This window comes from Pezoporus wallicus, unplaced genomic scaffold, assembly GCF_028554395.1.
Source record: "Pezoporus wallicus isolate ANWC-B61680 ecotype Strahan unplaced genomic scaffold, APGP_CSIRO_Pwel_v1 contig_9591, whole genome shotgun sequence".
NCBI classification, from domain to species: Eukaryota; Metazoa; Chordata; class Aves; order Psittaciformes; family Psittacidae; genus Pezoporus; species Pezoporus wallicus.
The window spans coordinates 141,839-167,588 of record NW_026637080.1 but is presented as its reverse complement, the minus strand read 5'-3'; the positions used below and the strand labels follow the sequence as shown (position 1 = coordinate 167,588).

Here is a 25,750-nt window from a genome sequence, read left to right as displayed (position 1 = left end):
CCTGTCTGGCGAGGGGAAGCAGGGGCTGCTGAAAGCTTTCCGCATCTTTATTTGAAATGAATGGTTTCCAGAGACACAGGGTTAGTCCTACTGCCCTGGCATCACTACAACAAGACTGGTGAGTGGCTCACTCTCCACATGGAAACAGAGAACAGATGGCCCCGGGCCAGGGACCAGAACAATATATACAGGCTCAATAGGAGACTCATGTACAGCTGAAGAAAACCGACCAAAACACAAGGAGGGCCAGGAGGCAGCAGCACAGCCCGGGGCCAGGCTCGGGCACCCTGCTGCTGCGGGAGGGAGGGCGCAGGCCAGGCAGTGCTCCTTGCTTCTGCCAGCAGCTGCCTGAGCCCACAGAGGCAGCAGAGGGACCCACAGATGGCACCCTGCACCCAGGAAGGGAGGTTAGGCCAGGACAGGGGACAGTGGGGAAAGGGGAGCAGCGATGGCACAGACCAGTCTCCATCAATTTTCCACCAACTCAGAGAACATTAACAGAACTGAGGCAGGTGGCCCAGTGGTGTACACAGGAGGTGTCCCCTCAGTGAGGCCAGGGCTCTGCCCTCGTGTTCCAGCACAGGAACCTCTCCCACCCCTGGGAACAAGCCCTTTCTCTGACACAGCAGCTCTCAGGATGCCAGGGGTCCTTCCCCACTGGCTCAAAACCACCATCCTGCTGCAGCAGCAGAGCTACCCTTCCTGCTGGGGCACCTGAAGCCTCTGCAGGGGAGGTGAAAGGAAGGGGGGAACTAAAAACCTCAGGGCCACTGGTCCCAGACAACGCTCTTCAATATTGTGCAGCTTAGAGGGACCAGAGTCAGGGCTCTGGGTAGGGGAGGACTGGGCTTGGCAAGGGAAGCTGCCCCAGAGGCTCTGCCCCCCTGTGCTGTGGGGGCTGGCCCTGGGGAAGACGCTCACCCAGCAGCCAGGAGAGGGGGCAGCACTGAGCGTGGGGGTCACGTACAGAGGAGAGGCCTGTGATGAGCAGGATGGGATGTCCAAGTCCAGTAACGACGAAGGGACAGCACTGCTGCAGCACCATTCCCTCCCACGCTGCACAGCCCCCAGCCTGTAGCAGGGGGCAGAGACACGAGGCATTCAGGGCTGGGGCATAGCCAGCCTGGCAGCACCTCACTCTTAGTCCATGTCATCCTCCAGACCGCTGAGACGACTGTGCTCCTCATAGATCTCCCTCACGACCAAGATGCGGTTCAGCATGCTCTCCAGCATGCTCCGGTCCATGGGGATGACCGAGTACCAGAGTGGGGACTCTGCGATGCAGGACCGTTCGGGCTGCAGGTAGAAGACGTCGTTGCGGGTCCGCAGACTCTCAGGACTGTAGAGAGAGAGTGTGAGGTGAGCCCTGGGAAAGCCTGGCTTGCCCTCAAGGCTATCAAGGTGGGGCTCAAGGCTTGTCACAGCCTCTCATCCTTTGGCAAGATGAGGACACAAACTGAATCTGCAGCTCCTCGCTCAGGACCAAAGCCCCTAAGCAGCCAAGCTCACATTGCAGGAGTACTCATACTGCACACTCCTGCCTGGCTGGAGAGAGGAAACTAGTGGAAGGGGGCAGAGAGAAGCATTCTCTCAAGCATGGTCTATACAAGCAGTGCAGACCCTGGGCAAGGCTTCACACTCAAGTACAAATGTTTGGGGAGCGGCAGCCACTCCACAGGGTCCCATCAAAACTGAGGTAGCCTTAAAATGGCACATGCCTTTTTTTTTCCAGAGAAAGCCTCACCATTTGGAGAGGTAAAACTCATAGAACTTGACTGGGCATCGAAGCGGGTTCATCCTGTTCTCCCGCTGCTCCAGCATCGGTACCTCCTCTTCACGTTTCCGCTTTCCAGAGCTACCATCTGCAGAGGGGGAGAGAGCACGATCGTGGCTGGGACCTGACACGGGAGGCAGGGAGAGGGGCACAGAGATGCTCTGTCAGACCCTACCTCGGCCTTTCTTCTGCTTGGCAGGAGCATAGTAGCGGATGCTCACCACCTTTGACATGCCACGTGCCGTGGTGCACTTGCGGGACTGGCGCACCACGTTGGTGAAGGACAGCTGCATGTGCTCCTCTGCTGTCTGCAGCCCGAAGAACTTGGTGTTGAAGAACATGAGGGTGTTGAGAAGCACAAAGGGTGAGTAAACACCCAGCTGCTTGCACTCCCAGAGGTGCTCCTCCTCAACACGTGAGAAAACTGTGTCTGTAACACACAGAGGAAGAACCAGGTCACATCAACAGTGCTTTTGTGGCAATCCCTTCATCCTGCTGAGGCAAGCTAACTGCAAAAGACTGATGCTTCGCAACACCCCCCTTTGCAAAAAGTTACTTCTCCAGAGCCACTATCAGAGCTAGATGCTGGCTCCAGCCAGCCACAAGCTACCTCAGAGCACAGCCAAACTACACGCCAGAACCCAAATCAATCTAACTACTCACTCCTCTAGATGGCCATAAATGTCTTCCAGGCCAGTGCTCCACCACACTCAGCACAAGATGAATGAAAAGCAGCAGGCAGGACAGACACTGCCAGCTCCTGCTTAGACACGCAGGTCTGGAACCAAATGCCTCTGCCCAGGACAACCAATATGCAGAATCTAGACCTGTGAACTAACCACTGCCAAAACAGAACAGGGAAGGCAGCACAGATTACAGCATCATGAAAAGCCTCTGCCAAAGCTCTAAGTTAGTTTGCTCACAAGGCAGCAGCACAGCAACCCTGGCCAACACGTAGTACAGCGTGCAGGGCTCACCCACGTGTTGGGAACACAAATACATGTGCCCGCATGCCTCCAGGCTTGGTATCCTCTTTGCCAAACGGTAGAGACATCACTATAAAGTGTCGTAAAGATTCAAACTGTCCCAGGATGCAAAGCAGCCATGCTCTGCTCCCAGCTACCCTGACTCTGGGCACAAGAAGCTACTGAAGCATAAACAAGGCCAGCTCTGCTGTCGCTATGGGTCAGTATGACCCCAGGACACAGTGAGACTGTGCTGTCTATACCAAGGAAGAGGGTTGAGGCTGAGGGAGCACAATTAGACTGGAGGGATCCAAGGCTAGAAGCAAAAACTGGGTACATGTGGTGACTGAAGGTACTGTGGAGACACATACTATTTGGTAAGATCGTGGGTTGCCAGCCACTCAGGGACTTGTTCAGCTCCTGCACGAAGGTCAGGTAGTAAAGGTCTGTAAATATATTCACCATACGATTGTTCTCGAGCAGGTACTAAAAAGGACAGAACACACAGTCAAGAGAGACATGGTAGCACCTGGAATGCCAACCCATGCCAGAGAGCCCACAGCCCACACAAAGAGCACCCGTCCTTGTAAAACCAGAGTTGCAGGGCAGTCCTAAAACCAGCTGCTTCTGAGAGCTGTGAGGAAAACCCTCGGGTATGACACAGCAGCCTTGGTGCTGAAGAAGTGACTGAGTTTGGGGAGATCTCCCAGCCCTCCTCAGGGATGTGCAAAGCTGGGGAATAGCTGCCATCCTACTACCAGGCTTGGGAACAAAGACTGAATGAGGGGGGCTGCTGCCCTGGGACAAGGCACTGAAGGAGAGTTCAGTGAGCCTCTCTTGGTCCCCAGAAGGCACAATAATGGGTACAAGGTACCCCACACTAGATCTGACCCCAGGTCTGGCTGTGGAGGACTTGAGGCAGCAAGCCCTCCCTCACCTGTTGAATGCCAAGGCAGAGGTAATAGATGCTGTCTGGTTCGTAGCGCTCCCCATTGGGCCGTGTTATCTCCCTGACAAACTGGGCCAGGCCGTAGTTGAGCTCAGCTGCTGTGCAGGCCAAGATATCTTCCTTGATCCTCATGGGCTTGGCTGAGGAGACAAGCATGGCAGCCTCAGGCAACAGCCTGCAAGGGCAGGAGCACCTCAGCACCCCACTACCCAGCTCCTGGGAGGTTTCTGCCACTCAGCCCCACCCAGACAGGGCACTTACGGCCAAAGCGTAGCTCCTCTCCCTTGCTCGTCTCTCCTCCCGCGTACTTGGCTTGCACCCAGGACTTCCAGGCATTCACACCGTACGAGTAGTTCAACACTGTGCAGCTGGGCTGGCTGCTCATTGAGTCCCGGGAACAGCTTTCAGAGAGCATCAGACGCTTCTGCCCCTGCAGAGAGGTATACTGTGAGACTGGGCACCTACCTGGGACAGATGCAGGAGTCCTGGCCACCCCTCAGACCTGCTGACTGCCAGCTCCCTCCCCGCTGTACCTGTGCACATGCCAGCAAGCATCTTTGCCAACAAGGCCCATTAGTTATGAGGACCACAGGCAGGAAAGAGGCCAGCTCTCACATGACCTGTGGCATTCAAAGCTCCTCTGAAATGGCAGGCAAGCATTTTCATTCCATGAGTGGCCCACAGGCCTGGCATGCCCCGAAAGGAGAGGGCACAACCTTCCCAGCACACCAAAGCCTCTGGCACACTTCACCTTGTACACAGAATAATAGAATAGTTAGGGTTGGAAAGGACCTTAAGATCATCCAGTTCCAACCCCCTGCCATGGGCAGGGACGCCTCACACTAGATCATGTCACCCAAGAATCTGTCCAACCTGGCCTTGAACACCGCCTGGGATGGAGCATCCCACAGAGCAGCTCCTACTCCAAGCCCAAAGAGCATTAAACAGACCATACCCATTGAAAGCTCACCTTTCGGACAGCACGAGGCAGATCTTGCTCTGTGGACACATCATCTGGTGCCACCAGTCCACAGTCAAATAGAAAGTCCACGCTGGGGTTGATGTCTAGAGGGTCTGAAAGTATGCACAGGCAGAAGGGCTCAGCTGAGACTTCTCATCCTGTCCCCTGCACTCACCTGGTTCTTACAGCAAGATGAAGAGGGAACATGCAGCCCAACACTTCACACCCTCCACCTCTGGCTGGCATGAACTTTTAGCCACAGCCCAAGAGAGGAGATACAGCTCTGTCAGATGCTGCTAAGCTTTCTTAGACTAACTAGAGCCTCCCAGTCTTCCTTCTGACAGCTTTTTTTGTTTGTATTTTAAACCTGAGGAACATTCCTCATGCTCTTGTGCTAGGCCAGCATGGCAAAGGCACCCCAATTCCCTGTCTTTTGCTGCTAGCATCCCGCAGCACTGCTGTGCTCCTGCAAGTCCCTGCCTCTTCTGCCAATGTCTGCCTGCTAATGGACACACAGCAACCTGCTGTCTCACAGGATGTCATGTCCTGTCCAGGTCTCTCTCTTGCCTTACTGGATCCTCTGAAATCATCATCCATAAGCATACCAGTGCTGCTTCTCTGGTCTTAGTGCTATTAAAACAGCTTCTCATTCCCCCTTCTCTGCAAACCTGTGATTGCAACAGGTCAGTTAGCCTAGGCAAACACACACTCCTTCAGAAGTGTTGATCTCCTCACCCCTGCTGCAAGCAGTCACCTGCAACAACTCTCAGTTCCTGGCCTCAATCCTGCTCAGTCAGAGGGGATAGGGAGGCAAGTTCACACAGCTCTTAATGCTGTGGTGCGTTGGTCAATGCAATGGTCAGCCAGGGGCAGTGGGAGGACCCTGCTGCAGCATGAGCAGCCCTGCATGCCTGCTTCACCCAGCGCTTACTCTTAGGGAAGTCAGCCTCCAGGTCCTGGCCCGGCTCATCGAGAACATTTGCCATCTTGACAGCCATAGCCAACACATCGTCCCGTGCTGGTCCAAACAGATCACAGTCCTCCAGGAGGCCCTCTGCACTTTGGTTACTCACCAAGTCTGCAATGCAAAAGCAGATCATAAACCCAGCTTTCAAGAAAGCCTTTTGTCTGTTTTGCCTGTGACAGCTGGGAAATGAAGTCAGGCTCCCGGCAGCAGAGCAGGTCCATGACATCTGCACTGCCCAGCTTTCCCTGGACAGCAAGGCATCTGACGCTCTTCCTCGCCACAGCCCTAGTCACTGGTGCTTGAGGAATGAAGGCCCCAGTAAAAAGACCTGTGAGGTCAGGATTGCTGGCCTTCTGCCTGTGAAGCTGCTTTAGGCAAGAGCCTGAACAGCCACCTGAATAAACAGTGCTGCACATGTGCCACAAGACTGGCGTCCCCAAAAGGGACAGTGGCAGACACCAGTCCCTGCTGCAGCTTTTCCCTCCTGGTACCTCTCCTCAGCAGAAGTTGAGGGCTTGCTCTTTCCCGCTGCCTTTTCAAAGGCTTTGGAAAGCTTTGGGAGAGCTGCAGTCCAGGCAGATTATCTAGCTCCAAGAGCTGGCAAACCCCGCATCATCCCAGCTGTTGGGCCAGACCAAACCATGGCAGAAACCTACCGCACAGGTCCGAAGAGGCCTTGTCCAGTTCCTCAGCCTCTGCAATCATTTCAGCCATGGCCAGGATGTCAGCCTCCAGGGGATTGGAGGGGATCTTCACCTTCAGCTCCTCAATAGTCTCCACAATCTTATCTGTGCTCTCCAGCGTGGTGGGCAGGAACATTGGCACAGGTACCTGTCAACAGCAGCACACCAGGCAGAAAACTGACACTCAGCCGACTAGTGCAAAAGCAGAGACAGGAGAAGAGGATGGACACAGAAGCAAGGCAGGATCAAGATAGTAAGGGAACATGAGCAGGTGGAGTGTGTCGCTTACCGGGACAGGCATGGAGAAAGGCACAGGTACTTTCTGGCAGTACATATGCATAGGCACAGGCACGAAGATCGGGACAGGGATTGGCAACACAATCACCTGGGGCTTCCAGTCAGCCTCTGACAAGAGCAAAAGTACATCAGTGAGCTTGCTCCCAGCAGCTCCTTCACCCAGCCCTGCTGTGCACTGCCATACCCCATCCAGCACCAAGCCCTTCTAGTCACCAGCTTTTATGACTCATGGGCAGAGCTGGACCAGCAGCAAGCCAAACAGCCTGCAACAAGACAAGCTTGGCAGAGGTGCAAGCCCTGCTCTTATGTGGCCCTACTGAGACTTACCTTGCATATCATAGAAGCCCAGACTGGTTTGTGTTGGAAGGAACTTTAAAGCTCACCCAGTTCCAACCCCTGCCACGGGCAGGGACCCCTTCCACTAGAGCAGCTTGCTCCAAGCCCCTGTGTCCAACCTGGCCTTGAACACTGCCAGGGATGGGGCAGCCACAGCTTCTCTGGGCACCCTGTGCCAGCGCCTCAGCACCCTCACAGGGAAGAGCTTCTGCCCAAGAGCTCATCTCAATCTCCTCTCTGGCAGGTTAAAGCCATTCCCCCTTTTCCTACCACTACTTGCTCTTATAAAAGAGATTCTGAAGACCACACACACATGCCCAACAGGAGTTACACAGTGGAACCTGCTCAGCAGATAGCCCCTCAGGGAAGCTGACAATCTCCAGAGGAACAGTTGTCCCACAAGAGGTGGGATTATGCTGCAGTGCTCTCTGTGTCTCTCCTTTTGCTGCTGATGGAAATGGGCTCCCTACCTCCCACCCTGCTGCGTGTGCCTTGCAGCGTCCTGAGACTCTTCAGCATGGTGCCAACAACCCAGCCACTCCACACAGCATTCCAAGCTGGATTCACATTTATTCGGGAGCAGGGACGTGGCACTGGCCTTTTCAAAAAGCTCCTGTAATCCTGTCATTATGTCTTCTTTTCCTACCTGTTTGACATCCTTTGGACTTCATTTCTATCTTGCAGGAAACGCCCCGGTTCTGCATCAGTGGCTTACACATGGCAGCTTTGTTTTTCCGAGGGGTGGCTGGAAGCACAGGGGCAGGGGGTGGCGGCGCAGCTGGAGACATCTGGGCTGAGGAGGCCTTCACTGAGAGCTGAGGAAATGCAGAAAGCAGGAGGTTGGTGTCCACCTGGACAGCACCACCTCTTCCCCACCACAGGTACAGCTGCAAGGACTCCCAAAGCACCTCCTGGAGTCTGGCAGTGCCCTACACACACAGACCTGGAGAAGGACTGCCAAGCTGCTACTACAGCGAGCCTGTACTGCACCTCTGCAGCTGCCAGGAGGGAGCCTGGCACTGGTGGGACAGTGACTGTCCCAGGCACAGGAGAGCACAGTGGCAGGCTGACTGGGAACCTATCATCAGCTCCCAGGGAATGGTTATTCTTCCTCCTTGCAGGAGATACACTGATGCTGTCTTCCCCAGCAGCTCTCACCAGCTCCCACTACTCAGCCATCTTAGAATGTGCTGGTGGCAGGAGAATGAAATCTCCCTCTCTTTGGGGACAGCCACTTTGTGCTATTTTGCAAACTCCTACCTCCAATGTGCCTTACCGTGTTAGTTTCTGCCTTCTGTAGGGAAGGAGCAGGTGTCTTTGGCTCTGAAGTCTGACCTGTAAGAGAAAGCAACAGCTCTAAATTCAAGAGCTCCTGAGCCAACAGGTCCCAGTGCTGGGACTGAAGGTGGCAGCAGCCAGAGCACAGGGACAAGCTCCCCAGAAACTGCTCCTGGCCACTCCAGGAGCAGTTAATGTTTCCACAATTTCTAGTCCTAGCAGCTCAGAAGACACTACACCTACAAAATCAAATTATTCCCATGTCATTTTGTGCTCCCTTACAGTCCACCCAATCCCCATCACAGCAGGTCAGGAGAAATCCCAGCCCCTTGTAGAGAGAATCCAGGGCTCTACTCCCAGCTCTGCCTATTGGCTTGCTGTACCGAGCCATGGCCCCTCCCTGTGCCTCCATCTCCCTGCTATAAAGATCTTGGCAAAGTGCTTCGAGATCCCTAGGAAGAAGGTGACAGAGCTAGCAGTAGCACTATGAGATATCCCAGAAAGCAAAGACAGCTTTGCCCCAGCCCAAGGGATGCAATGGATTTCCCCTAGGAAAGAGGGGATCACCTGCAGGGAAGAGGCACATGTGGTGGACACTAGTCTCAGGTGGTGACAGCATCATCCTGGCCTGGATGATAATTCGAGCTCATTTGCGCTGCAGAGAACCTGCACCCATCTCAAAGGCTGATGAGCTAAAAGAGCAGCTTCATCCAAGTCTCCAGTGAGCCCTGGTTACCCATGTGGCTGGGAAAAAGAACTGCCTTCTACAGCATTGACTAACCATGGGCCATGCATGAAGGAGAAACTTGCAAGGAAAACAGCAGGTCTCAGCACCCAAAGGGAGTGTGCCCCATTTACACCTCCTACACAGACAGGCTCTCCAGGAAAGACGCAGTGGACATTTGCACTGTGCAGCTTTCCTCTGTCCCAAGGAAATGCAGGATTGCTCTTGAAAAATTGGAGGCTCAGAAGGCTTCACTTGCTGACCACCACATGGGGATGGGCAAGTTCCATTTGAAAGAAGCTCCTTAGCCTGCAGCTGAGCATTCAGCCATAGGATCTGCAACAGTCTCAATGGGTCCAAGAACTCCCCCTCACCGGCCCAAAGTGGACAGACAGCAAGTCTAGGTGGGAGACATTGGCTTGAATGAGAAAAGACAAGCTATGGAAAATGAGCACAGTTTCTGCCACAGCAGAATCAAAAGCAAAGTTGATTGCCCCACAGACCAATGATTCAGAGCTAAGGGAAACAAGATCCTCCTGCCACAAAGCTCCATGTGCTACATGTTCAGGCTTCCAGGAAAGCTGCAGCCTGTTCTTTGCTCTCATCCCAGCACCAGCCAGGAGCTGCAAAGGAGCTGCATTGCCTGCACCAATCATGACTTCTGACCCTCTATCCTCTCCAGCTGGATGGCCCCGTGCAGAGCCAGTTCCCCTTGGAAGTCTCTGGGCACAGTCCTGTGGCAGAAGCTCAATCCCTCATCACACAGACTGTTCCCAGCAAAGGAATGGCCACTTTCGTTGTCAGCAAGCACTCCCAAGATCACTGGGATGGCAGCAGCCACTGGGTCACAGGAATGAATGGTTTTGGGCAACCACTGCAGGAGAAGAAGCAAGCAGTCAGCAGCTCTGCTCAAGATGGGCCTGAAATCCAGGCAGTCCCTTGTGAGCTGGCAACACAGCTACCAGGTCCACAGGAGACCCTGGCTGGACCAGGCAGAAGCTATTCCTCACCATGCACTGACAAACTGCTCCTCCCAAAATCCCCCACACAGCATTCTGGGCTGGAAAACTCTTTGTGTAAGCACATGGCAGGCCCTGGCTCCATCACCCTTCCTCAAGCTTAGCAGTATGGCACAGTCCTGGGACAAGGGTTTCCACAGCTATCCCACAACTGACACGGAATGAGTGTGCCAGGACACAGAGGGTCCAATGCCACCAGTGTCATTCACCAAGCATGGCAGCTGCTGGCGCAGATCAGCTCAGCTCAGCGGAGTGCTCACCACTGCTGACAAGCTTTTCCTTGGCTGCCCTCAAAGCCCTGTGCCTCACAGGGTGCATGGAGAGGCAGCTGTGGCATGGTGAAGGGTAGTGCCCCATATGCCGAAAAGCAAAGTTCTTGGGGGACCTCCAGAGGTGTGGCAGAGACGGGGCTCAGAGGGTGGTGGTGGTGAAGGTACCTCTCAGCTTGTGGTCCATGGCTCCAAGGAGAAATGGTGTGAAACATGCTTCCCTCTGCAGAGAGAGCTTGCTCTCTGTGCCTGTGTCCCAGAAGCAGTGTTACTAGTCCCTCACAAGAGAGATGCCTTGAAAGGAGCGGGCAAACAGAACAGCATGGCTAGGGCTGTGGAATCACTTGATGAGCTACAGGAGCCAGCAAGTTTAACACCTCTTCCTCCCCTGGGCAGCAGGACAGTCTGTTTCCCATCAAGCAGACTCCCCCCAAACACCCCTGTGCCAGCAGTAAGTAGAAACCAACAGTTCCTTATCCAGGTCACTCCAGCGTGCTGCCACTTGAGCAGTTGCTTGCCTCATGAAGCCTTTTATGGAGGGTGGCTCTTGGAGGGCAGGCTGGGAGTCCCCTTGCTGGGGGAACCGGCTGCTTCTGGCAGAGCAGCTCTGCTTTGCTGACTAAGCAGCACTGACATCCAGGGCTTCCCCCATCTGGCGTTCAGTCCAGTGCTGTCAGAAGAGGAACCAGGAAGAGTCTAGAGATGGAGGATGAGGTCTCTCGCCAGAAGATTGCCTTGGTTTCCCCGCCTTGGTGCACCCCAGTCAGGGTTTTACACCTCATGCCTTTTGCTGCCAGAGGGCGGCAAAGCCCTGAGCCTGTGATGCAGGTATCTGTCGAAGCTTGATGAGCCAAAGCGAGTCCCACTGTAAGCTGCAGGTATTTTAACAAGATCACACAGATTATCTAGGAGATCATGGCCTATGAAGGACCAAGCAGAATGAGACTACACAAGCGTCCAAGGGCCAAGCGATGTCTTGTCACTGTCACTACAAGCACCTTCCATCCTGAGGGACCCCAAAGCACTTTGCAATCTTCCACGAGCAACTGGCTCAAGTTAATGATAGGAAATGGGGCAACAGGCAGTTAAAATCTCCTCTCCAGCTGGAACTCCACAGATGCAGAATGGGGTTATCCGGGACACGGGGTTGGCAACTCCTCAAAGCTGCAGCGATCTTTGGGTAAGTGGTAGGACTCCAATCTAACATCACAAGACAAGAGTGCTTCCAGCAGCTCAGCGCTCCCTCAAGATCGTTCTAGGTTCAGCTCTGGCTGAGGAGAGCCCACCTACAGCATCACCAGCACCACTTCCTGCAGCACCCTGCTTTTTCCTTGAATGTTTCCCATCCAAGCACTGACCTGGCCCAATCCTGATTAGTTTATGAGATCTGAGAAGGTCACAGCTCGGAGGTGGTGTGGGGCTGCAGGTGGATTATCATGCCAAACCACGCTGTCCCCTAACCCTGTAAATCGAGTTCTCCGCTGGCAACATGAGGATGTTAAATCCCTGAGTATCCTCGCTAAGAGTGTGAGCTACAGGCAGCACGCTGGCACCGGCTCCTCCCGTCTGGGCCCTGTGTGTCATAGAACCATAGACGTTAGAGATGGAGAAGCCCCATTAGGTCCCACTCCGTCCTTTTCCCCCCCCAAGGGCCAGTGCAGGATTGTTCCCTAGCGTCTCATCCAGTCCTGGGCAGGAAGCTTCCACCCCTTGCTGTTCAGTCTTCCCTGTGTCTCTTGGACTGAGCTATGCAGGTCCCCTCCCTCCCTCCTACTCACTGTTCAGCAGGCTCTCGGGCCCCTTCTGCGTGTCCAGGTTGGGCTGGTTCTGTTGGTTGTAAAATCGCAGCAGACACTGCTGGTTGCAGAAGTGTTTGATTTGCCCCCGCCAGTGGATGGTTTCCAGCAGCTTCCCCTGACGCTTGCAGGCATGGCACCGAGCTGCCTAAAGCCCGCATCAGCAGGAGAGAAACAACGAGTAACTAACCACTCCCCCTCCGAGTGCAACACAACTCTCCGGTGAAAGGTGCACATAGCAAGGCGCTGTGAGCTTCCCCACAGCAGTGCCCTGCCAGTGCCAGCCGGGGCCTCCAGCGGTGCGAACTTCTCACAGCAGCACTAGCCGCGGATCCAGCACTGTGAGCTTCCTCAGTGCAGTGCTCTGGCAGGATCAGCTGGGGACTCCAGCTACGTGAGCTTCCCCGTAGCAGTGTCCCGTCATTGCCAGGCAGGACTCCAGCAGTGCCAGGTTCTCCGCAGCAGTGCCAGCCAGACTCCAGCAGTGCGAACTTCCTCAGTGCAATGCCCACATATCTGGGTGCTGTGCCCACCACAGCACTTAGCACAAGCTGCCAGTGCCAATACTGACCTTGAAGTACCAGAGCAAGTATTTGCTTTTGCAGTCTTCACTACAGAAGTCCCAGGTACTGCCCTCCAGCTGCTCGGTGACCGCCCGCTGGCAGGTCTGAGAACAATAGGTGCACGTGATGCAGCACAGGCCCAGGTTCTTGGTGAAATCCTGTTTGTAAAGAAGCACACACCCTGCGGAGAAACAATAGGAGTGAAACCTTCCCAGGATGAACTGGGGGGCCTCCCTGACCCAAACATGACCAGAATCCAGGTCTGCGGAGACAACAGAGCACACGCAACACACTGTAGGGAACAATCCAGCACTGGCCCCTGGGGCTGGGATAAGATGGGACCTCATGGGGACTTGCCATCTCTCACCTCCATGCTTCTAGGAAGAGTCTGACTCCAACCTCCTGTGTGCAGGAACCCAGCAGGCAGGGCAAGGCCAGGTCAGGCCAGCCCAGACGCAAGAGTGGAAGTGCATGATGACAGGAGGAGCGGAGCTGCCACCTGCTGTCTCCCCAGCCCCCAGAGAGAGAAAAGCTGTGAGAAAGCCCTCCCCAAGGACACAATGAATGGTAAAGATCTTGCCCTAGGGCCTGGCTGGACAGCAAGCCATCCCCACGACAGTCCTCCCTTCACTGCATGGCAAGGCTCTCGCCCCAGGGCCTGGCTAAAACAGTCTCCCCTCTGTTCCTCTCCATGCTCTCTTCTCCTCCCCCAGCATGGGCTGGCCTGGGAGCTCTGCCTCTCCTCTGCCTTCCCCAAGTACCTTCGCTGCAGAAGTTCTTCTCCACTCCAGAGAAGCGGATCTTCTCATGCAGCAGCTTCTCCTGCTTGCAGTGCTCACACTGAGACACCACCCCATGAAGCCGCTTGAAGTCCTCACAGCAGTCCTTGCAACAGAACTGATACACCTTGTCCTGCCAAAGAGACCACCACCCGGTCAGCCAGGCTTGGCAGGAGGTCCCCACGCTTCTCAGGGAAGCAAGAGCCGGACTACAGGTTGAGCCAAGTCCCCAGCTCTCCTGGCAGAGTTTGGCAGAAGAGGTCTCCTCCTGCCTTTCTGACATGCGGCTGAACATCAGGAGCGCAGCATTTGGTGTGCAGTCTCCAGGCACATTTCTGCAGCTAAGGCCTTCAGAGCACTGCCACAGAAGGAGCTCTGCTTTGAGCAGCAAGAAGAAGGAGGTGGGGTTGGCCTCCACCTCAACCCCCCCTTGGGGAAAAGTCCTCACCTGCCAGTCCAGGATCTCCGGCTTCCCACTGAAAAGATTGTGGCAGTAATGGCAGTTGAGGTGGATCCCACCTTCCGGGCTGGTGCGCTGCAGGAAACAGAGACAGCTCATGGAGAGAGACACCCGCAGAGGGCAGCGAGCACCCGCTTCGCACTGCCACCATCTCCTGCCTCCTCCACCACTCGCAGCAGCCCGCGTGCCCCTGCTCAGCCCTGTGCGTGGGGCCACTGTCAGTGACTCACAGTTAGTCCATCACACCATGTTTTGAGCTCCTGGCAACCAGATTCTTGAGCAATTTCACTTTTCTTCCAGTGTACTGGGTCCAGCTCTTCTCAGGAAGGCAAGCTTTCAAGCTGCCATCCCTCTGGATTTAAACATATTAAAGAGACGGGGGATCCACTACCTCTTCTGAGAATTCCTCTATAAGATTTTGAAACATAGGGGCCTAGTTTCTATTTTCAACATAATGGAACTTCAGAATTCAAGCAGATGTTCTCATCCCGCCTTTCTCTGCTAGATTAAACAGCCATTTAGCACTCAGTGTCTTGTCCACAAGGACATATTTGTTAATAAAGTCATCTTCCTGATTTTCTTTCTGACAACCTCAGATACGGTGCTCTCTGAGTGCCTCAGTACATGCATTTTTCCAGCCCAACTGTAATTTTTTTTTTTTAGCATACTTCAATTTTTTTCTTCAATATTGAAAACCAATTGGACATTCCATGAACACCCTCCCTATCTGTGCAACATTCTAAGTAGCTCTTTTGCTCCCCAGCCCCCAGACTTTAAATCTCTGTTCCTCTGCTTGTTACTTGCAATAACTTCTTTAATCCTTCTCTCTGTGGTTGTAAACTGAGATATTCACGCTGAATGGCTTATCTGCTGTACTCGCAGGGCCTTTGTAAAAGATTTCCTTTCCCAGAACTTACATCCCCATACTACCTGAGTAAGGCTGATACAGGATCTTGCAGTAAAACAATGCTGTGTTCAAGCACACGTTAGGAGGAATCAGTCTTGTCAGGCAATCCAATCGCTTTCCTTTCTCTGACTGCCCTGACCTCAGCAGGAGTTAACACTTCACCACTTTTTGTTTCATCTGCAAAATTTTATCATGCTTACTTTGACTTTATTGCCAGATGATTGATGAAGATGTTCAACTCCTTGGGCTTAATACCAATCCCCAAGAAGCCATCTTGAAACACTCTTGCCAGTCGTTTTCCTGACACAAGTGTGTTCTAAGATCTGCCAGCAAGACAGCTCCAGTCCAGGTTAGGCATGGGTTTACTCACAGGTTACAATCCTGACTTCATGTGGCAATAAATTCAAGCTACATGAATTAAGTGAAGACTCTGGTGACTGGAAAAGGGGAAACATTGCAACCATTTTTAAGAAGGGTAGGAAGGAGGACCCTCAGAACTACCAACCTGTCAGCCTCACCTCTGTGCCTGGCAAGCTCATGGAACAGGTCCTCCTAGGAGCTATGCTAAGGCATGTGGAGGACAAGACAATATGGCTTTACCAAGAGCAAGTCTTGCCTGACCAACCTAGTGGCCTTCTGTGACGGAGGGACTGCATCAATGGACAAGGGAAGAGCTATGGATGTCATCTGTCTGGACTTTGACACAGTCCCACACAACATCCTTCTCTCTAAATGGCATCGATGTGGATTCCATGGATTGACTATTCAGTGGACGAGGAATTGGTTGCATGGTCGCATCCAGAGGGTGGTGGTCAATGGCTCAATGTCCAGATGGAGATTAGTGACGAGTGGTGTCCCTCAGGGGCTCGTATTGAGGCCAGTATTATTTAACATCTTCATCAATGACGTAGACAATGGAAACGAGCACCCTCACAAGTCTGCCTCTGACACCAAGCTGTGTGGTGCTGTTGACATGCTGAAGGGAAGGGATGGGATCCAGAGAGACTGGGACAAGCTCAAGAAGTGGGCCCATGTGAACCTCACGAGGTTTAATAAGGGCAAGTGCAGGGTCTTGCACGTGAGTCAGGGCCACCCCAGTATCAATACAGGCTGGAGGATGAAGGGATTGAGAGCAGCCCTGCCAAGGACTTTGGGGTACAAGTGGATGAAAAGCTGGACATGAGCTGACAATGTGTGCTCACAGCCCAGAAACCGACCACATCCTGGACTGTATCCAAAGGAGCGTGGCCAGCAGGTTGAGGAAGGTAATTCTGCCCTTCTACTCTGATCTGGTGCAACCCCACCTGGAATACCATTTCCAACTCTGAAGGCCTCAGCACAGGAAAGACACAGACCCATTGCAGCAGGTCTAGGGAAGGACCACAAAGATGCTCTGAGGGCTGAAGGAGACAGGCTCAGAGAGTTGGGGTTGCTTGGCCTGGAGAAGAGAAGGCTCCAGGGAGACCTTACTGCAGCCTTTCAATACTTAAAGGGAGCTTATACGAAAGACAGGAACAAACCTTGTAGTAGGACTTGCTGCAATAGGACAAGATGTAATGGTTTTCATTTAAAAGAGGGGAGATTTAGATTAGATAAAAGGAAGAAATTTTGTGCAATGAGGGTGATAAAATCCTGGCACAGGTTGCCCAGAGAGGTGGTGGATGCCCCATCCCTGGAGATGGCCCAGCAGGCCAGGCTGGATGTGGTCCTGAGCAACCTGGTCTGGTTGAAGATGTCCCTGCTCATGGCAGGGGGGCTGAAATGGATGAGCTTTGAAGGTCCCTTTTAATCCAAACTATTCTAGAATTTAAGTCTTATGAAGTCTACAAGCGTAGAACCTCTACAGGCACTCTATGAAAACCACTCAAGACCGCAGCAAAGGATAACATCAAACAAACAAAAAAACCCCACCAACCAAAAACCCCCCAAAAAAGAAAACCCAACACAAAAAGCACAAGAAAAAAAACCTCACAAACCCAAATGCTGCAACTGTCAGTAACTAACTCTCTACCTCTGAATTCTCTAAAGTTTTCACAGTTGCCCAAAGCATGTCCTGACCTAAGTTTCCCAGGTCTTCCGGCCTGTTGCTTTGTTTTTTGACGACTCTACAAAACTAGCATTCTTCCAGTTGCCTTTGAATACCACAACATTTCACATATGCTGAAACATAACATGAGGAGATTGAAAACCACTAGTCAAGCCTTTGAGGATTATTAAACATGAGGTATCCGGGCCTTCTGCTTGTCAACTTTAAGGCAACACATCCTAGAATTCTTGTGTTCTTTGGTGACACCTTGCTCAGAGGGCAGCTCTGCCCCTTTCCACCCACTAGCAGGTTCCCACCATGCTCTGCTAGCTTACTGCTGTGCTTTTGCTCATGTCCTCATAAGACCATTACATCCCAAACCACTCACACAGCACAGCACTGCACTGCACTCCCACTGGGCAGAACCTGATAGATGGGAGTGAATTACAGTCCACCTTATCCCAACGGAGAGAGGGGAGATAGGGCCAAGACTGAGTTATGGGCAGCTACAGTCACTACAACTCTTGTACTCCATCAGAGGCTTTCTTATGGACCCTCCCTGAGGAGCTTGAGGAAGCTGAAGCCTCTGCTAAGTGTGAAAGGAGGCACAAGCTCTATTGCCCAGCCCAGCATGAAGGATATTTCAATACCTGGAATTTGGTCCAGCAGCTGGGGCTGCAGAACTGGTAGACAACCCGGTCTGTCTTGTTGTAATAGCAGGGTTCAGATAAACTCTTTCTGCAGAAGCTGCAGGGTCTAGGGGCACCTGATGAAACAGATAGGCATTGGTGAGGGCAGCAGCACAGGATGTGGGACTGGATTCTGAGGATGGCATGGAAGCTGCTCACTCATTCTTGGTATGTCAAGCTATTATCAAAAAGCAAGGGACAAGAAAACCAGGAAATTAAGAGCACCAGATTCTGCTAGGACAAAAATGTTAAAATGGATGGAAAGCAGTGTTTCAAGGAAGTGACCCTGGCTCTACAGGAATTTGGACAAAACAGGCTGCATATTGCATCAGAGACCACACTCATTCCTGGACACCCTGGTACTCCATGTAATGGAAAGAGCAATGCCAGCACAGTACAGCACTACAGCTGCTTTCTGCATTCTCAAGAACAGCAATGTGTACTACCCCTCACTATTAAGGTGTCTACATGCAAGGGTTCCTCCCTCTCCAAATCTCCACTTCTCTCACTAGACTCCTCCCCAGGCAAGCAACACACCTTCTTTCCAGCCTCATCCACAAGCAATAAATGGTACCAAGAAAGGAGCTAGAATGGACAGGTGACTGGTACCCTGTATGTAGGTGCTCTTACCAACCAAGCCTGACTGCTTCACTTTGTGGGAGGTAGTGCAGCAAATGGAGCAGAAGAGGCCCATCTTGCCACTGCGATCCACGTTGGGCAGCATGTCAAAGTTCTTGCACAGTGTCTTGCACCACATGCACGGGTAGACCCGAGTGTTCTTCTGCAAACACAGAGCAGAACAAAGCTGTCAGGGACACCATCACAGCCAATGAGGTCCAACCCTCATATCCTACCCCACTATCACGTCCACCACTGGGCAGCTCTCCTGCAGGAACACCTGATGCCAGAGCCAGGCTCATAGTCTGCAGGTTCAGGCTGCCTTTGGCACCTCACCTCAATTCACGGATACGCTGGCAGGAATACAGAGTTTGGCAATCCCACCAAGACAGTTAAGCGCTGCCTGCTCAGGCTACAGAGGAACTTTGAGGAGACATCCAAAAGAAGCCAGCCCATACAAGTTACATATACCAGTATCACTGCACAGTCCAGCTTGTGGAGTGCCTGACCCGTGGCTCAGGTCCAAGAGGGGCTGCATACAGAATAAATTCTGTTGGCCTGCTTTGAAGTTTTTCCATAGCAATCTCTTAAATGCTTTGTCAGCAGTATAAGGCCAAGGGGATTCAATTCACCTGCTACTGCATGAAGTGCCCTGTGCCACCCCAAGCAAAAGAGCTGTGTGCCCACAAAGAACCCCCACCCCAGGCAGCTGTCTCCACTCACTTTCTTATAACTGTTGAGACAGGCAGAGTCGCAGAAGCGTTTTTGCTGGCCTTCATGGAAGAGGTACTCCAGTGGCAAGCCCTTGTTGTAGATGTAAAGTCCACAGTTATCACAGCAGTTGGTTTTCAGCCCCTTGGTGGCCCGGAACTTGGTGAAGCAGGCATCACTGCAGATGCGGTGAACCACGCTCCCATTGCTGACCTCATGCTGGATCTGCAGAGACATAGCTCCTGTCACTCCCCCAGACCACCTTATGCCTCCTTCCAACATGTGTGCAACAATACAACCATGTCCCCCCCGGGAGAATAGGCTGTTACACGTAAACTGGGGCAAGTACCACGATGGAAGCTGGAGTGGACTCAGGATGACCTCCATCACCAAAAGTCAGCAGAGCAATCTGGGAGAGCGGAGTAGCAGGAAGCAGTGAGCTTCAGGGTGGGGAGAAGCAGAAGCCTTATTTCTTCTGCTGTAACAAGGGCTGGTTCACAGCAACAAGGAAGGACCTGGCAGTGAGTCCAAGCTGATTCAGGTGCTGAGACCTCACACCATGGGTGAACCCAACAAATGCCCTGTGATGGCCCCCAGGCAGGACCAAGTTCTGCAGGTCACAAGCACCTCATCCAGGACATGAAGCACAAGGGATCCATTTACCTCACCAGGTTTGTAGCAGACACTGCAGCGGCTGGTGTCCAATACATCTGCAGACTGATGTGCTGGTCTATGCTGTTGGGCCTCATAGAGGGAGAGGCAGACAGAGGTGCAGAACTCATGGAAAGAGCCTCCTGAACCGATCTGGGCAACCACAGAGTCCTTGGTGTTCCAGATCTCCCTGGGATATGGAGGGGATGTGTTACTGCAGAGGCACACCAGTTCTGCCAGGAAGGTTACAGGACGGCACACTGTGATGCACAGGACTTCCTAGGGTCCCAAAAGGGTGGCAAGAACTGTCTCATAGCACCTGCTGTCCCAAGCCAGAGGTACGGTGCCTGAAGATGGAGCATGCAGGAGGTGGTTTTGAGAGGAGACTGAGATATGGGGCATCAAGTGTGTGGACAGGCAGGGAAAGGCAGTAACGTGAAGAGGGTATAGGGAGCATGGGATATATGGTGTGTGAAGGAAGACATGAGGCAGCAGCTGGCATTGGACAGGAGTGATGTGGATGAATGGGAAGCATGAGGGTCGCAGGGACGGGGACTGGCAGGTAGAGCTGTGGGGTAGGTGGATGGGGTCACAAGCAGGGGAGCATCGAGGAGAGGGAAAGGAACACATACTTTTTACAGAAGGTGCATATCTTCTTGCCAGGTGGTCTTTTGGAGAAGGTGGTGAGACAGGAGCTGGAGCAGAATAGCTGAGGGAGCCCTTTCCGCTGGTAGGCAGTCTGGCCCTTCTGCAGCAGCGCCTGGCAGTTGGCACAAGTCATCTTGGTGACAGTAGAGCGGGCAGCTCGCTGAGCCAGCTGAGTGCGTAAAGACATGCGAGTCGAGCGGCGGGTGCGAAAGGGAACAAAATCCTCATCATTGGGATCATCCACCATGGCATCAGAGTCTTCGTCAGAGACTGGAACTGCAAAGCAGCAGAGAAAGATGCACAGAAATCCCTCATTAGGAACTGAGACAGAAACCTCCACCATGAGACACATGCTGAGGCTTTCTGGGGTCACCTTTCCGCAGTCCCTCTACATGCTTTGTGCCTGTCTGGGTGGAATGATAAAGGGACCCTTAAAAGGTATTCTGTTGGAACTGGAGATGAGCCAGGAGGTTTTTGAGCAAACTGGACTTAAGTCCAATTTCTCTCCAGGAATCAGGATTTGCCAAGATTGAGCAGAAGGCCAAAGTGAACATTTACAGCAGGAAACCCTTCAAGCCCTTAAAGGGACCCAGCTGGATCACCAGCTTCCAGCAGAGGCAGGCAATGAAGGGGCAACATAAAAATACTAGGGAATAGCAGGGTGACACTCAACATCTCACCCAGACACTTCATGGTCTTGTGCAGGAAAACCCCTAAATGTAATCTTCCTTCAGAGAGCCTGCAGCCATAGAGACCAAAGGCAGAAAGTTCGTGGCTGAGGAGAGAGAAGATGGATTTCCTGGGAACAACCCATCTTCCTCTATTACTTGGTGTTTGTAAAAATATTACAACCCTCCCTTTAATGTAAGTGCCCTGAGAAAGCAAGGCAAGTACCCAAGGATGAAGACTCATGGGGTGAAGGTACCTGTTCTGCATAAGAGGAAGATCTGTACAGAAGCTCCAGAGCTCCCACTGCACTCACACCATGAGCCACCTGCCCACAGTAAGCCTGCACCCTGTTCTTGGGCTGAAAACAGGCACTGACCAGCCCTAGTTACTCACTGCTCTCTGAGGAGTTCACAGTTTCAGGCCTGGCAGCTTCTGATCTTCTGGCTCGTTCACTTCTTTTCTGCTCCTAGGAGACATTAAAAAAATATTTAGGCTAAGCATCTGCTAGGACAACCATGGACAAATACCCCAGATCACGGTGGAATTCCAGCTTCTGGGATCTGCTTTCCTAGTAACTAGGCTGAAAACGGGTAATTCCACAGATACCTGACCAGAGTTGGCAAGACAGGAGATAGGAGGAAGCAGGCTTATGAGAATGACATTCCAGCTGGAGGTAGCAGATACACTCTGAAGACACATTACAGCACAGTGGCAGCGCACAGGGATCACTCCATCACAGGAGACATGCAAACACCAGAGGGGTGACGAGACAGCCAGTGTCCCTCACAGGGTCTGACAATGCCAGCCACCCTCTATGCTCCTGTAGCATATATACTTTGACTGCATCATCCTTACCTTCTCAGTTGGCAGCTCGCTTCCCTTCCCAGACAGGCCTTCTCCTGGAACAGAAGCACAAAAGACGTTTGCATCTAACATCTTGCTTTTCTCTAACAGAAGGGGACAGGCATTCCTCAAATGCAGCGACCCTTTGGGTCAGTCTGCACATGAGGCCTCAGACAGTCCTGGCTAAGAAGCACAGTTCTGGTGGTGATCAGACACAGGAAAGCTCCTAAACCATCTATAACTAGAGATACAAACACATAGCCTGGGAGAAGTTCTTTAAGGGGGAGACCTCCCTGCAAGGGAGAGGCATGCTGGACAGTTGCCTTCAACTCCTTCTGACCAAGACTGAGGATCTCCTGAGAAGGTCCAGCCTAGGCAGAGGGACTTTGCCTATTGGAAACACCTTCTGGCTGACCCTCAGTTTCAGCAAAGGAACTCCAGTGATGAAGAGCACGAGCTAAGCTGAGGTGCAGCTGCAGCTTTACCAGGGAACCTCCTAGCTGACACAAGCATCAAAAAACAAAGTTAAAGCTATGAAAGCTAGACCAAAAGCTTGTGTGCATCAAGGGAGGAGCTGCCAGAGCATTATTCCCTGTAAGCAAGACTCCTTCCCCAAATCTAGCCCATCAGCAGCGTTGACAATTTCCATAACAGGGGACAATGGGCAAAGTTGAAATGCAAAACAGACTCCAGCTTCAGCAATGTGCAGGATGACCTCCTGAGCAAAACAAAGCCAAATTCTGCAGAGATAAGGACCTACCTGCAGGTGGTGAAGTTTCCTGTGCTTTCAGTACACTATTTTCTTTAAGTGAGCTGTTCCCACTATTATCCCCTTCCTCTGCCTGGTTTTCCTCTGTGGGCTCAGGGGGCAAAGCTGCAGTTCTGTTGTCCATGCTCAGTTCCACCTCTGATTCCCCTGTTGGCCCTTCCCTCTGCACGGGTGAGCTTTTCCTTGCTGCCTTCAACCTTGTCTTCTTTGTCTGTTTAAGACTGGGTTGGGAGGGGGCCATTGGCAGACTTGAGGATTGCTCTGTGATTTCTTCCATGGCTGGGGCACTGCTGAGGTTCCCAGAGTCAGGAACAGGCTGTCGGGGTGATTCAGGGGTGTTGTCATCAGACACTGCAGAAATAGCAGCAGCACCATCTTTCTTAATATCCCCAGAATCACTTCTTGGTGAATCTCCCTCTTCTTTCCATGTTTCTGGAACAAGAGCTTCCCTAGAGAGGGCAGAGGAGTCTGCCGGTCTATCCTCCACTTCTTGGGAAGGATGTACTTTATACAGCGCATCCAGACCCTCTGATTTATCCAGCTCCGCCAAGTCAGCAGTTTTATCTGAGTCATCCAAGACACCAGGTTTCTCCAGCATATCTAAGACAGCAGGTTTATCTAGAACGAGGTTGTTTGATTTGCTTAGTTCAGACAGGCTGTCTGCTTTCACTAGAAGGCCCAAGTTCCCATCTGCAGTCATCTGCTTGGACTGATCCCAGTCAGGGGGCTGAAGTACTGAAACTTCCTCAGTAGAAGCTGTTTGGGAGCCCAGGAGATCTTCACCAAACTCCATGTCAGCAGGAAGATCACCAATAAGTGGTTTGTCAGGCAAGGACAAGGGGTCCAAAGATCCTGGAAATTCGCTGGAATCCATTTAGAAGATGGCAACTGGAAAGGAGAGGAAGACTTGCAAGTTAACGAAAAGCAGTCTAACACAGCACATGAATTGTCCACTCTTCTGAACAATGTTGGAGTAAAACAAGGAAGCAGGACACAGCAAACCTTTGGGAACTCTACAGCCTCCATACACCTCATCACAGCATGGCAACAAGACTTGCTTATGATAAATGACACAGTGGGGTATCAGAAATGACTTGAGTACCAACTTGAGGCTTCACACAGCTGTTCTGTGGTGTGTAATGCCCCCTTCCCTGCCTTTGTCTGTCTCACCAGACCTAAATGTCTGTCCTTTCTCCTGGTCTTTACTCATGGAGCTAACATATCTATTTTTAAAATAACTCTTCTCTTAAACATAGAGGCAGAAAGATCTTTACAGGTCTGTAGACTGTGCCTTGAACAAGATACAGGATGACAAGATGCAGGAATTTTGTCAGAGGACAGATATAAACAGATATGAACCATATGAACCATAAACTACAGCTATAGCATAGTCTCAAAACTGTAGGAGATAATAGTCACAGAATCCCAGACTGGTTTGTGTTGGAAGGAACCTCAAAACTCATCCAGTTCCACCGCCCTGCTACGGGCAGTGACCCCTTCCACTAGAGCAGCTTGCTCCAAGCCCCTGTGTCCAGCCTGGCCTTGAACACTGCCAGGGATGGGGCAGCCACGGCTTCTCTGGGCACCCTGTGCCAGCGCCTCAGCACCCTCACAATGATGCAAGACAAGACCAACAAACTTAATGGGAGACAATATTGATCTTCATCAAGGAACGTAGTGATAGGACAAGGGAGAATGGGTTCAAACTGAAACAATGGAGATTTAGGTTAGATATAAGGAAGAAACTCTTCAGTGTGAGAGTGGTGAAGCAATGGAACAGGCTGCTTAGAGAACCATTCCATGATTCTGTGATTCTAAAACAAGCTGTTAGTAGACACTACAAGAAAGGCACAAGAATCAGAAGATGTGTCACCAACCTATCCACTGCTATTAAAAATATTCTAATTCTAAATTTGGCACTGTTTTAGGCCCTGAAGCAGAAGATTCACTATTCCTGTCCATTGGGGCTTACTACGGGCATAACTCACCTATATAAATGAAGGAGGAATGCTGAAATAATTTCACTGGTGAAGGCTGATTAATTCTTTCATTGTATCCTTCCCCCTGAAAGCATAACCAAGTCTCACTCACAGATGGTTTGTTCAGAACTGAACAGGACATACTTTGACAGAGAAAGTACTCAACTTGTGAAATTTGTTTAAGCAAGACTTTAGGGAATTGTACCCTACTCCATACCCAGGAGTTCAAAATCACTGCCTCCTTATTTTAACTTAAAACACAGTGACAATTTCTGTTTCACAGCAGCCGATAAGCACTGTTCCCACAATCACAAACAGAAACTACACAAGACGTGATCTTCAGAGATTCCCAGCAAGTTTCACCACTGAAGACTTTGATGATTCCATTCACTCTTTAGTTACAGAGGCGACAAAGCTTCTGGAACGAGCCAATCCAAGAGCAATTCAGGATCTAATATGTGTTTTCAGGTGGCTGACAGAAAGAATAACAAAGTAAAATAGAAATAAAGACATTTGAAAGAAAGCTCCTAAGGACTGGAAGCAGGTGAGAATCCTCCCAGGATGATAAACACATTTTTTCTGCTGTTCAGAAAGCAAACAATGCCTCCTTCTCCAAGATGCCCCCACCCAGATTTCCAGACAGACAGCAGACCTTACAACAATAAGCAGCAGAAAGGTCAAGTCACCAGATGCATAAGGAAAGTTTATTTATAGGTATACTTAACAGGACTAACATCCTCCTCAAATTCACCTTCAGATACTTTGCATGAGTCTGCAATGAACCACAGAGGCAATACTCATAGAGTAGTCGCCAGTTTCAGCTGGCCTAGTCTTTGCTTGGTAGAAATAGACTCTGGGAACAGTTCAGAGCATAAGAAATCCATTTGGACATTCCCTCCCAGAGAATAACGCAAGCATCGATTCAACTATGTTCTTGCCATGCTTCTCATGTGCTTTACAAATAGACAAAAAGAGTCTGGTTTCAACAGTGCATACCTTAACACTGATTTAAAACTTTGGGTGCAAGATCATCATGATTGCAGAATCGCAGGCTAGTTTGGGTTCAAGGGACCTTAAAGCTCCTCCAGCTTCAACCCCTGCCACGGGCAGGGATGCCTTCCACTAGAGCAGCTTGCTCCAAGCCCCTGTGTCCAACCTGGCCTTGAACACCGCCAGGGATGGGGCAGCCACAGCTTCTCTGGGCACCATGTGCCAGCGCCCCAGCACCCTCACAATGATGCAAGACAAGACCAACAAACTTAATGGGAGACAATACTGACCAACAAAATGGTCTTAAAAAGAATAAATAATCTGCAGATTAAGTTAACTCCAAACTACTGATATGTGGTTGAGACAGATACACAGACCTTTCTGCAGACCCAGGAGTCTGGAGTAAGACCACCCAAATGCATGTTCTGGT

General features: G+C 51.7%; 1 protein-coding gene across 2 annotated transcripts; it reads right to left on the bottom strand.

Annotated features, from left to right (window-relative positions):
- Window positions 1–31: 31 nt before the first annotated feature.
- Window positions 32–23,827, bottom strand: ZMYM3 (zinc finger MYM-type containing 3). 2 transcript variants are annotated; one of them, XM_057403141.1, is made up of 24 exons: window positions 22,343–23,827; window positions 21,595–21,638; window positions 21,133–21,205; window positions 20,055–20,346; window positions 19,435–19,612; window positions 18,784–18,996; window positions 18,073–18,223; window positions 17,404–17,519; window positions 13,809–13,895; window positions 13,343–13,493; window positions 12,590–12,762; window positions 12,001–12,166; window positions 8,209–8,267; window positions 7,579–7,747; window positions 6,589–6,704; window positions 6,273–6,447; window positions 5,581–5,727; window positions 4,659–4,762; window positions 3,950–4,118; window positions 3,677–3,828; window positions 3,111–3,225; window positions 1,950–2,204; window positions 1,745–1,862; window positions 32–1,339 (listed from the first exon to the last, which is right to left on the bottom strand). In XM_057403141.1, the coding sequence occupies exons 1-24, from the start codon at window positions 23,223–23,225 to the stop codon at window positions 1,141–1,143; spliced, it is 4,305 nt and encodes a 1,434-aa protein (XP_057259124.1). In that variant the 5' UTR covers window positions 23,226–23,827; the 3' UTR covers window positions 32–1,140. The 2 variants fall into 2 exon arrangements, with proteins under 2 accessions (XP_057259124.1, XP_057259125.1); XM_057403142.1 differs by lacking the exons at window positions 12,001–12,166; window positions 12,590–12,762 and having other exon boundaries at window positions 22,343–23,826.
- Window positions 23,828–25,750: the final 1,923 nt, after the last annotated feature.